The 11,680-nt window shown below is 30.4% G+C and overlaps 2 protein-coding genes across 3 annotated transcripts in view; one reads left to right on the plus strand and one right to left on the minus strand.

The window, feature by feature from the left end:
• The first annotated feature begins 387 nt into the window (after window positions 1-387).
• Window positions 388-5,219, plus strand: LOC117176917 (carboxypeptidase N subunit 2-like). The gene is made up of 4 exons (XM_033367306.1): window positions 388-547; window positions 655-1,733; window positions 1,816-2,003; window positions 4,867-5,219. The coding sequence occupies exons 1-4, from the start codon at window positions 439-441 to the stop codon at window positions 5,141-5,143; spliced, it is 1,653 nt and encodes a 550-aa protein (XP_033223197.1). The 5' UTR covers window positions 388-438; the 3' UTR covers window positions 5,144-5,219.
• Window positions 5,220-5,247: 28 nt separating this feature from the next.
• LOC117177278 (protein ABHD13) overlaps window positions 5,248-11,680 on the minus strand; it is a 12,218-nt gene continuing 5,785 nt past the window's right edge. Inside the window, exons 4-5 of one of the 2 annotated variants that reach the window (XM_033367873.1) lie at window positions 11,157-11,314; window positions 5,248-6,490 (exon numbers count right to left, since the gene is read on the minus strand). In XM_033367873.1, coding sequence (XP_033223764.1) covers window positions 6,233-6,490; window positions 11,157-11,314 — 416 coding nt within the window. In that variant the 3' untranslated portion in view covers window positions 5,248-6,232. Of the gene's footprint in view, window positions 6,506-11,156; window positions 11,315-11,680 lie in introns of both variants that reach the window. The other variant, XM_033367872.1, reaches the window with a different exon arrangement.

Genomic DNA, 11,680 nt, shown 5'->3' on the forward strand with positions numbered 1-11,680 from the left:
GAGAAACTTAATCTTTGACTATACTTAATTAAGTAGACAATTCAGAATATGAAGACGCATATAAATACAGCCATTTGACAGAGATCTTTTTGATAAAGTTTTTTTCAAGCATTCCAAATGCGCTCAAACTTGTGAGCGAAGCGAGCCGCGCGCGTAGCGCGCGATGAAGATGTATCCGCGAATCGGGCTAATTTTTTTTTAAATCTTGATTAAATTTTTTAAGAAATTATGATTATCCTGAAGATTAAAGACTTCATTCTTAAATAATAAAATTTGGATTTATGCAGTACGTAAAAAAAGATAAAGGTATAGAAATTCAAAATAATCGCCGTGTCAGAGTACATATGATCAGATACGCTATCAGTGTGACTCCACCCGCACATAGTACAGCACATACGTTTTAGTTCTCCCGAAGAATTGCTCAAATGTCAAATCAAAATGAAAATCATAAAAGTATTCTCATATTTCTTCGCCCTTCTCATGTTTATTTCTCTCATAAATGTGTCTTACTCTAATATCTGTGACACGTGTTTGTGTTCTAAAAACGGTAATGTACAGATTAAAAAAAAATTATTCTAGAAATAGAAGAAAATAATCAATAAAATCCGATCAAACTATCATTTTTAGATCCAATAATTGATCACTCTATTTTAGGTGGAAATGTAACATTCAACTGTCGTGGAAAGGAAATTGGGGACTCCTTCAAATTTAGCCTACTTGTACCTGGCTATGATGCGATTAGTCATCTCATCTTATCTGAAAATGAACTGCTATCTCTACCTTCGTATATATTTGAGGAACCAAAGATTAAAAAGAACTTGAAGATTTTGGACCTGTCTCACAATCTCCTCAATAAAACGGAAGAGGATGTTTTGAACACTCTGCAAAATTTGGAAATTTTGAATCTTTCCCACAATCAACTTCAACCACCAACAAAAGGAATAAAAATTCCATCTCTCCAGAGACTGAGTTTATGTTACAATGCCATAGACACCTTGGAGAAATTGATTGAGGGTCCTCATACAGAATTAATTCATCTGGATCTCTCTCACAATGATGTGACAACTCTGTTCAATGGATCTCTTAAAACAGCACAAAATATACAAGTCCTCGATTTGTCATTTAATAAAATTATCTCTCTAAAGACAGATAATTTTCTGAAGCTTAAAAATTTAAGAACCCTCAAAATGGATAACAATTCAATCAAAGAAATTCCAGCTTCAATATTTCCAGATTCTTTGAGAGAGCTAGATGTCAGTTTCAATTTGCTTAAAACTCTACCAGAACATTTAACGGAGATTACATTTTTAAATGTGGGATATAATCAAATTTCGACTTTGAATCATGAGCTGATAAATTTTCACCAGCTCGAGCACTTGAATATCAGTGGAAATGATTTGGAAACTTTTCCAAATATTAATATGAAGAGCCTTAAAATTCTTGATATATCTTACAATAATTTGAAACATATTCCTTCATCCCTGAATTTGAATAATCTTCCTGCTCTCGAAATTCTAATCATCAGTGGAAATCCCTTAAGAGAATTGAAATTTGTGAATTTGCAATTGCAGTCTTTGACAGTTAAGAATATTATCCAATTGGAATCCATTAGTGCGGAATCATTCGAAAATCTAAAAAGTAATCCAGGAGAGTGTTTGAATCTAACAATTTCCAATAATAAAAATTTGAGTCATGTGAACGAAAAAGCTTTCAGTAAAATAAACGTCTGCTACGTAAGTAAATAAACTATTTAAAATAATATATAATTTCGTTCAGTTTTCAAATTTAGAAGATAATACGATGATTTTATATTAGGTGGATCTAAGTAACAATAAATTAGAGAATCTTTCTCCAAATATTATAATGGCCGATAAAGAGAAACTAAAATATGGAATCGATTTGCAAGGAAATCCATTTAAGTGCAATTGCTCATTGCAGTGGATGCTAAACGACCTCGTTCCATGGATTTATAGCTTAAGGCCCGAGCTTTTGAATAATCTCAGGTAACATTTTGTCGATAATATTTCATGTAAAGAGAGGAATTAGGGGTCTAAATATTGATTAGAAAATTGGATTATTAAAAAAAAACAGGCAAGTTAAATTTTTTATATCAACCTAATTATTTATATATGTGGGTATTTGCTACTTTCTTCGTAACTTTTTGTAACTTACACTGACCAAGTTTAGTTAAAATTGTGGAAAAAAATTTTTAATCAACTCGCAGTTTTAATCTCTAAACCTAATTGTAAATAATTTAAAGATGCATTAATACGTATTTCAGAATCTATCAATTTTTCACTTTAAATTACGACAAAGAAATTACTTACACTGTCAGAAGTATAATTTTGAACTCTAAAACTAATTTAAGACGACCCAGAAAAAATAGTTTCACAACACAAAATTTCAAAGAAGAATTATATATTATCCTTAAATTAAAAAATTTTAATGTTTAAGAGTTATTACATTGCATAATTTCAGGCTGTTTAGTTTTAATTATCTTCATGAAAGTTTAAAAAGTTTGAAACATTTTAGTTTTTAAGAAGATAAGTAGATTCATAATAATTTTAATGGAAATGTTACAGCAGATAAAAATTTGTTTACACTAATTCAAGGTAAGAAATAAAATTGTATATAAAAAGTTCATTGGAAGGTGCCTGCAAAAATTAATAATTTTAAAACAAAATAATTACAAACAATTTTTAAACGAAGTCGTCTAAATTCTTGAAACTTTATATAAGTACTTTAATGAGATAATTCTAGACGAAATTGATTATTTAAAAGAATAGTGGGAAATGCATTTTTGGCAATCATCCAGATATACTCTAACGTTTAAAAATAAATTTATTTTTATTCAACTTATTTATTTATGAGGAAATGCAAACAGATCGATTAATATTTTTCCCTTATTTAATTTTTATATGAATAAAAATAAAATGGTTTAGAAATTATAATACTGGGATATTCTTGTAAAGAAAAAAAATGCTGATGTTTTTGTATTCTATAAAAAATTGTTCGGCTGTAATTTGTAAATTTAATGCACATTTAATCGCCTAATATTTTTAAATATGGATGTGTCTTTTAAATTTGGATCCGTTGCAAAACGCTCTCAAAATAAGGGATATAGGGTGTTTTTTGATTAAAGTAGGACAATAATGAGGGAGTAAATTTTTAGAAAAAAAGTAATGTAAGAGTGCCATATTACACTCAATATGAAATGCTTAAATTTTTAAGTCGAAACACATTGCATATTCCATAAAATAGTTGAATATTCAACTAAAAAGTTTAATATTATACTAAAAAAGATACATTTCTAAAGCTCAAAATATTTTAGACCAAACAGTTGCATTCACAACCAAATAGTTGAACTTTCAAACAAAAGGGATGAATTTTTAACCAAGAAAGAATTTTCATTTAAGAGAGAAAAAAAGCGTAAAAAGAATTGTTTAATGTTCTAACAAAAAAGAGACTCATCTACAAAATAGTTTAATTTTCTACCAAAAATATGACTTGTCAACCAAATAGTTTATATTTCTATCCAAAAAGATAAATTTTCCATCAAGAACATTAATTCTTTACAAATTTTTTTTAAAAAACAAAATACATGAATTTTCAAAAAAAAAAAAAAAACGATTTTCAACAAAAAGTAAAATAGTTACATTTCAAGTCAAGAAATGTATTAAAGAAAAAGAATTTTCAATAAAACAGTTAAATTTTTAACCAAAAAAAGAAAAGACATTATTTAAAAATTACAGTCGAATTCAAGCAGAAAAGATACATTTTTAACAAAATAGTTGAATCATCAACCAAGGAAATAAATTTTCAAGCAAACAATTATTGTATTTCTAACCGAAAAAGTGAAATTTCTACCAAGAGGACAATTTTGGAACATCTTTTAAAATGAGTCGAATTAATCCTAAAATTTTCAAATCATTAAAAATTAATTTTTCAAAAACGAAAATCATTTATAATTTTCCAAGGAATCCAAAAAACAAATATTATTCTCTTGAAACGTCAAAAATGTGTACAATAAGCAGTTTAATTTTCAATCCAAAAATATGAATTTTCAAGAAAAAAGTTTGTTTTCAACCAAATAGTTTAAATTTTGTCGGAACACGATCAATTTTCAACAAAAAATAGAATAGTTAAATTTTCAGTACAACAAACCAATTAAATGAATTTTTAAGAAAGTAGTTCAACTTCAGTGGTTAAATTTTTAATAAAAAATTATTAGTTTCATTTTCAACTATAATTGACAAAAAATAAATAATATATTTTACGATTGAAAAGAATAGACTTTAAGTGAAAATTCATACGTTTTCGCTGTTGGATTTTAAACTGCAAATTATCAATTTTTGGCAAAAAATAGATTAGTTAAATTTTCATATAAACAAGAAACCAATTTTCAAAAAAATACAAAACATAAATCACAGATAGATTCTGAACCAAAAATATGATCGTATACTTTTTAATTAAAAATAATGAACTTTCAACGATAAATATTTTTAAAAGTCGGGAGAAATATAGGAGTAAGGTTGAAGTCTGTATTTAAATTTTTTGCTTGTAAGATAAAATCACGAGTTTTCATGATTTCAAGCAGTTCGAAAAATTGTGATACAGATTTATATTTTGCACGTGCAATGTTATAATCTGTGTACCCCACCCCCCCTGCAGTGCAACGTAATTTTTGAAGGGCCCCTTTTCAAATTAATTAACTTTCATGCATTTGTGAGCGTTTGAAATTATAATTTAAACTGAAAATTTATTAAATTTTCCAATTTGTAAAATTCTTCCACAGAAAAATGTTGAGAAAAAAATTTCAATTAAAATGTCCGAATTTGAATAAAAACAAAATTACTTATCTTTCAGGTGTGCAAGTCCCGAGGGATTAAAATCAAAGAGAATGGTTCATTTTTATCAGTGGAATCAAAAAACATTTTGCTTATACGATACATCATTTTCGAGAATGAGTCTCGAAGCTGCCAGTGTTTTGGCAGATGGATCAAGTGTCACATTACAAACTAGCAATGGAATGATTACCGTAATCACTGTAACCAGTTCCTTGCTCATAATTCTCGTCGCAATCGGAATTATATTCGCAAGAAAAATTGCTGTAAAACGAGTTCGCAGGAACCGGAGGTTTTGAGAAGAAGATTTCAAAAGGATTTAAGATAACTGTGCATCCTTTTTAAAATATATGTACACAGACTATGTATTTTATAACACTATTTATAATAATAAACCTATTTATTTATATTTACACCTTTTTATTTATTAAAAACTGAGTCATTATAATAAAAAGTTACAACTTAAATCGTATTTTTGAAATACTTAGGCAGTAGGCAACCACGTCGAACAAATTCCGGAAATACATACTGAAGTATTTCAATATTGAGTTTTACTCAATCTAAAAATAATTAAAAAGTATCTTAAAATCTATCGATTGACAATTGACTCGGAGTACTGACATGTAGACAAACTTTGATTGGACAAGTATACATGTATATAAATATATTAAATACCGACTACAAAAAGCTTCTATTTTTTCAGTGTGTGAAAAAAATAACTACTTCCACAAAGCGTTTCTCTTGTTTTTACAATCTCGTAAGTTGATCGTCTTCAATATTAATTTACATCTTATAAATATTCACATGAAAAATGGAATGAATCAAGTCTTCGGTTTCAAAATGATACTACGTAAAAACTGATTCTGTTATCAGTAGACAAAATTATCCGTATAAAATTCACTTAGCGGGTTTTTAATGGAATTGCCGTCAGTACTCAATACATTTGGCATTAAAAACATATCACACGGAGCGATAACGGTTTACACCAGAGGCAAATAAATTAAATTAAATTTTCTCAGTCCCAGACAATTGAAAATGTGCAAACATTTCTGGCAAGATAACCTCTGGTTCTGCAATATCAATATATTTTAAAACTAATTTTATCCAAGAATTTACATTAATTTTTGCCAACACTTTATAAGTAAAAGCGTGATCCCTCTTCCCAAATAAATCACTTCATAGTAATAGCTTTATATACAATAAATAATTTTCATTTACTGGCCGTGAAAATCGGCATTGACTCAATAATAGTTATTTTATTGAAAGTGAAATATATATTTTGGTAATTAGTCGTCGTAGAAAAAAATACTGCTTTCATTACTCTTTTTTTAAACGAAATATAGTATGTTCGTGTCAATGCGATTTTTCTTTAAGACTTCTTCGAAAATTTAAATTTCATCGATTTGCCAATGTGTGGACGTAGAGCGGACAGGAGGCTTTTCCCTCAATTCGTGCATGAACGAGAGAATTTGTTGATAATAATCGGGTCTGCGCCATGTTTCATTGTGAGAACCACCCGGTACTGGAAACATTCTTTTACAAGAGCTTTTGCAAGATTTATATAACTCAGTCATCATCTCTGGAGGGACTAATTTGTCCGCCAATCCAGAAATGAAAAACGTAGGTACCGTGAGCGATCGGATCTTCTGCACAGATAAATACTGAAAACATGAATTAGAAATTAGGATGGGTCGAGAGAAAAAAATGAAAAATAAGAACAGTCTAGCACTGGTAAAATTTGAAGTAGATAGGGGCAAAGCAATTCTTACATAACATGGTAATTGAAATCTGTTTTGTCTGTTCAAATTCCTTTTTATGATACTATACACACTGCATTTGAAATGAACTTGTTTTATTTCTTCTTTAAAAATAATTCTATACTACATACGCCCAATAAATATAGATTCAAGGAGTTAAGCATTCTTCAAATCTTGTGGTACCCCTTTCATGAAATCTCGTGGAATTCCTGGAAATTTGGTCTATCCTTTGAAATGCTGTGAATTCTTTTGAAAATTTTGTAAGTCACTTAATTTTTTTTAATGGTGTGAATACTCCTTAAAATCCTATGAATTACAAGGGTATCTGTCATAATCTTTTACAATCATTCAGGGAAGCCGTTTTAATCAAAGAGAAAAATTCCCGGTCTTGTAAAATCAACTATAAGTCACTTGTAAATCCTTCATGTATAGGTCAATTTTAAAAATCATTATACGTTATATTTAAAATTGATCAATTAAAAAGGTCAACTGATTAAAAAAAACTGTTGAAATCACAGGCATCGTAAAAAGTATACCTAAGAACATCATGACCTGATACCTCAGTTTCAGGTCAGCCCTGAAGATGTGAACTGCAATGTTCACGAAACGTAGGCAAACAATTCGTAGTTTTTTACACGAGTGAAACCCGAAATATCTCTTTTTATCAAAATGAATCATCGTGAAAGCATAAAATCTATTATTAAGGAACTCTACGGGGAGAGCATTCTTACTAAAACCAACACCTTTAGTAAGCTCAGGACTTCTCAAGGTAAGCTACTAACAAATGCATTTTCATCTATTCTACGGAAAATTCCATAATGTTATCTAGTCAGGGTCAAAACAAACTAATATCTGCCATAACTTAGTCTAATTTCAATATTTTAATTGCAAGTTACATATCGTTGGGATCGCAAAAAAACATGGATTCCGAATATGATATTTTGAATTTGCTGATTGCAAAACTATAACATTTTTATGCGTGGAATTTTATGCCTCATTAGGACAAAGGGGGTCCCCCGCTGGCAAAGACCGGCATAGCAATCTCGCTCAGTCAGGGACATGAGGAGAAGTTGAGTAGAGAGGGTAAGACGAGCAGGTACACCACGATGAAATGGATACTGCCCTCTCAAAGACTCTAAGCTTGACAGCCAAACAATATCTAACTTAATACCTACTAATCCCATCTCTCCAAAACTTTACGGGCTCCCAAAAATCCACAAGGAAAACATTCCTCTCAGACCGATCGTCAGCGCAATAAACTCACCAACTTACAACCTAGAAAGTTTCCACGCTGCAAAACTAAATCCTTTTACAGGAAACTCCATCACTCACGTCCAAAACTCATTTGACTTTATTAAAAAGATACAACAGATTCACATTCAACCCCAAGACATCATAGTGAGTTTCGACATAGTATCTCTTTTTACGAAAGTACCAATCTCGGATACAATTGATATTATTTAATCTTTCACAAACTTCCCTTCCGAGCTTGTACCTTTGATAGAACAATGTCTTAATAATACTTACTTCTCGTTCAATAACCAATTCTACGAACAAACCTCAGGGGCAGCAATGGGAGCCCCAATCTCACCTGCAATAGCCAATGTCTTTATGGAACATCTAGAAACTAAAATCTTTAACCAAGCCAAACTTAAGCCAGAATTCTGGTTCCGTTACGTTGATGACACATTTGTCACCTGGCGACATGGACGAGATGAACTAAATAGGTTTTTCGATTTTATCAATCAATTACATCCTAATATCCAGTTCACCATGGAAATAGAACAAAACGGAAAATTGCCTTTCTTGGACGTATTAGTTTACAAAAAATCTGATAACACATTAGGACATGAAGTTTACAGAAAACCCACCCATACAAACAGATACTTACATGCCTCCTCCCACCATCACCCATCTCAAAAACAATCGGTCATCAACTTTCTTGTATACAGAGCTGTCTCCATTGCAAAGATAACTTACAAAAGGAATTACAAAACGTTAAACAAATCCTAATACAGAACGATTACACAAACAAACAAATTGATAAAGCAATAAGAAAACACACTCAAAAAAGCAAGTCAACACAACCTACGAAAGAAAGAGAGAGAAAAATGACCACCAGCCTACCCTACATCCAAGGTGTCATAGAACAAATAGGAAGAATTCTCAATGAACACAACATTTAAACCATATTTAAACCACCTGCGAAAATAAGACACCTACTAAATAACCCTAAAGATAAAAAGGCACCCTTTAGCGATCCAGGAGTATATAAAATGCCTTGTTCTTGTGGCAAAGTCTATATTGGAGAAACCGGGAGAGCGGTGAGCCAACGTATGAAGGAACATGAAAGTAATGTCAGGCTAAAACATTTCACGCAATCAGCACTAGCTGAACATCATATCGAAACAGGACATAACATTTTATTTGATGAAACAACAGTCATTGCAAAAACACACAAAAAATTTCCAAGAAAACATAGAGAACCAATCGAAATTTTAAAACACCCTAATAATATCAATAGGGGCAATGGATATAATACCAATCCGATTTGGCTTTCCGTTCTCCCGGATTTTTAAAAAAGACTTGATTGGCCAATCAAGTTCGACCAGTCCCCACGGTGGGGACTGGTCAGTTTCAGGTCAGCCCTGGAGATGTGAACTGCAATGTTCACGAAACGCCGACAAACAATTCGTAGTTTTTTACACGAGTGAAAACCGAAATATCTCTTTTTATCTGTTGAAATCAAACTTAGACAAATTTTTTCCAAGTAATTTGTAAAAGGCCCGCTAAAAAATTAATTCTCTGCAATTTCTCGGTCTTTAAAAATTGTTTGAAATTGTCAAAATCCCATAAAAAACTCTAAACGGTTTAAAATTCTTGAAATTTCGTGAAATATTTCGAAATATTATGAGCACCCTTGAAATCTTTAAAATCTTACGAAATACTTCAAAATTCGTGGATATAATTTCGTTTGGTTTGAAAGGTCTTAAAATCCTTTGAAATATATGAAAAATTGTTGAAATCCAGTGAAATCTTGTAAAATCGCTTGAAATATTCGAAATCCTTTTAAAGTTTTGTAAATCCCTCCAATTTTTTACTACTCATGTGAATATTCTTTGAAATCCTGTGAATACTTTAGAAGTTGTACATAATCTCTTGAAAACCTTTAAAACTATTTATCTCTCTGGAAATCCCTGGAAATATTTTTAAAAACTTTCGAAATCTCTTCCATTTTTTTTAGATTCCGTGAAATTTATTGAAATGCTCAAGATCTTAAGATCCCAATAAGAATCCCTTAAAATTTGGTTAAAATTCTTAAAATTTCGTCAAATATTTCGGAATCTCTTGAAATATTTGTAATTCACTGAAATCTTTCAAATCCGTTGAAATTTTTTGCCAAATCTCTAGAAATCCCTTAAATAAAAATCTTTAAAAAGCCATTACAATTTCTAAAAATCTCTTAGTACATGAACTTTAATGTGTTTCTAAGAATTTTTTTTTCAAAAGGGTTTTCAGAACAGTTAAATATTAATCAATAATTCTGGCTGTTCGGGCGATAAGCACACATGTACAGAACAAGCTGTAAAAATGTCAGCCCGATCGGTCCAGTAGTTTTTTTGTTTTAATCATGCCAACTGGGTCGAAAAACGTTGTTTCGAGAAAAACGCGTTAAGTTTTTTTCCCTTAAAATACATCGAAAAAATGATCATTTTTTGAGATGTTCCTGAATTTTCCGACTAAAATTTCCGTCTTAAAGTCTAAATTATAATTCTTTAAGGAAATCTCATATTTCAAAGTGAAAATTATATTTCTTTACTGAAATTCCCTGTTCAAACTCAGAATTCGAGTAATCAAACATATTAAACCACTTTTAATTTCTATTTTCGAAAAAATTATCCCGGTTCCTCATTCGAGTTTTTGGCCAGTACCTAATTTCCTGGCCAGATAGATACCCTGGTAATTCTCAGTTTTGCAAAAATCACTAATAATAATTTTTTTCTCGGATTCAAAACTTACCTAGAAAAATTTTGAGAAACCTTCAGAAATTAATTCAGGATCTGGAAATTTCAATTGCTAAAATATTCTTATTTTCATTAAGGTAGATTTTGAGTCTTACACAGTTTCTACATGCTCAACCAAATTTTCTGATAGTTTAATTAGCTTTTAATAATTATTTGAGATTGTCCAGGTTTGCATATCAATAAGAGATATTTATCTAGAAAAACTGAAAATATTGAAATCTTAGAAGATTTTTGAAGATTGGCCACATTATGTAGATTACAGATAAAAATTAATATCAGCAATTTTTGCAAAACTCTGAGCATGTTTTGAACTTATTTGTACCCCGTGGAACCTCAGCATATTGATGGACCTATTTCCTTTTTTACACAGGTTATAAGGGATCCAAAATTGAATTTTTCAGTGCTAAGCCGTTTTTAATTTCTAATTTTTCGTTCGACCCATCCTATTAGACATTATTAAATTATACACTTGAAGAAGCATGAAAAAACTAGTTTTTTTTTTTGTAATATGAAGATCCAGATTTTCTAACCTTGTTTTTATAGAAGATTTGTGGAAGATATCGTAATTTTGATCCAATAAGGACGGTAGACATATCTGGTATACTGGTAAATGTATTCTCTAAAATTAGAAACCAAATTCGTTGCGCATATTCTTCTTTACTAGTTAAGTCAATTGCGACAGCGCCACCTGAAATTGAGAGAAAAGCGCTTAATTAAGTTCTCAAAATTGGTGGTTAGAAAATAGTTTTTCATTAAAAAGCTATTTACTGATGTTTAAACTTTTTAATTCAGATGAGAACAATAATTGTTAGCTTTCGGACTGAATATATTTTAAGGTAGCTCAAATTTTGGAAGTGAAAGAATTTAAGGGCATGTGACACAGCTAAATACCTATATTACCGACCACAGTTTTTCAGTTCACTGAATGTTTTTTTGAACCTAAGAACTTTTATTGTAAGTAAAATATCGAGCTGAAACTTCGGGAAATGTATAAGAGTGCAATAAAGTACGTTTAGGTACTGCATTTTGGTAGAAACTTCACTGAAAATTATTT

The sequence above is a fragment of the Belonocnema kinseyi genome, chromosome 7, assembly GCF_010883055.1.
Source record: "Belonocnema kinseyi isolate 2016_QV_RU_SX_M_011 chromosome 7, B_treatae_v1, whole genome shotgun sequence".
Taxonomy (NCBI): domain Eukaryota; kingdom Metazoa; phylum Arthropoda; class Insecta; order Hymenoptera; family Cynipidae; genus Belonocnema; species Belonocnema kinseyi.

Coding starts and splice junctions, on each gene's coding strand:
- LOC117176917 (XM_033367306.1), top strand. CDS start 439: ATGAAAATCATAAAAGTATTCTCATATTTCTTCGCCCTTCTCATGTTT. Junction 1,734..1,815: donor GTAAAATAAACGTCTGCTAC/GTAAGTAAATAA, acceptor ATTTTATATTAG/GTGGATCTAAGTAACAATAA. Junction 2,004..4,866: donor GAGCTTTTGAATAATCTCAG/GTAACATTTTGT, acceptor CTTATCTTTCAG/GTGTGCAAGTCCCGAGGGAT.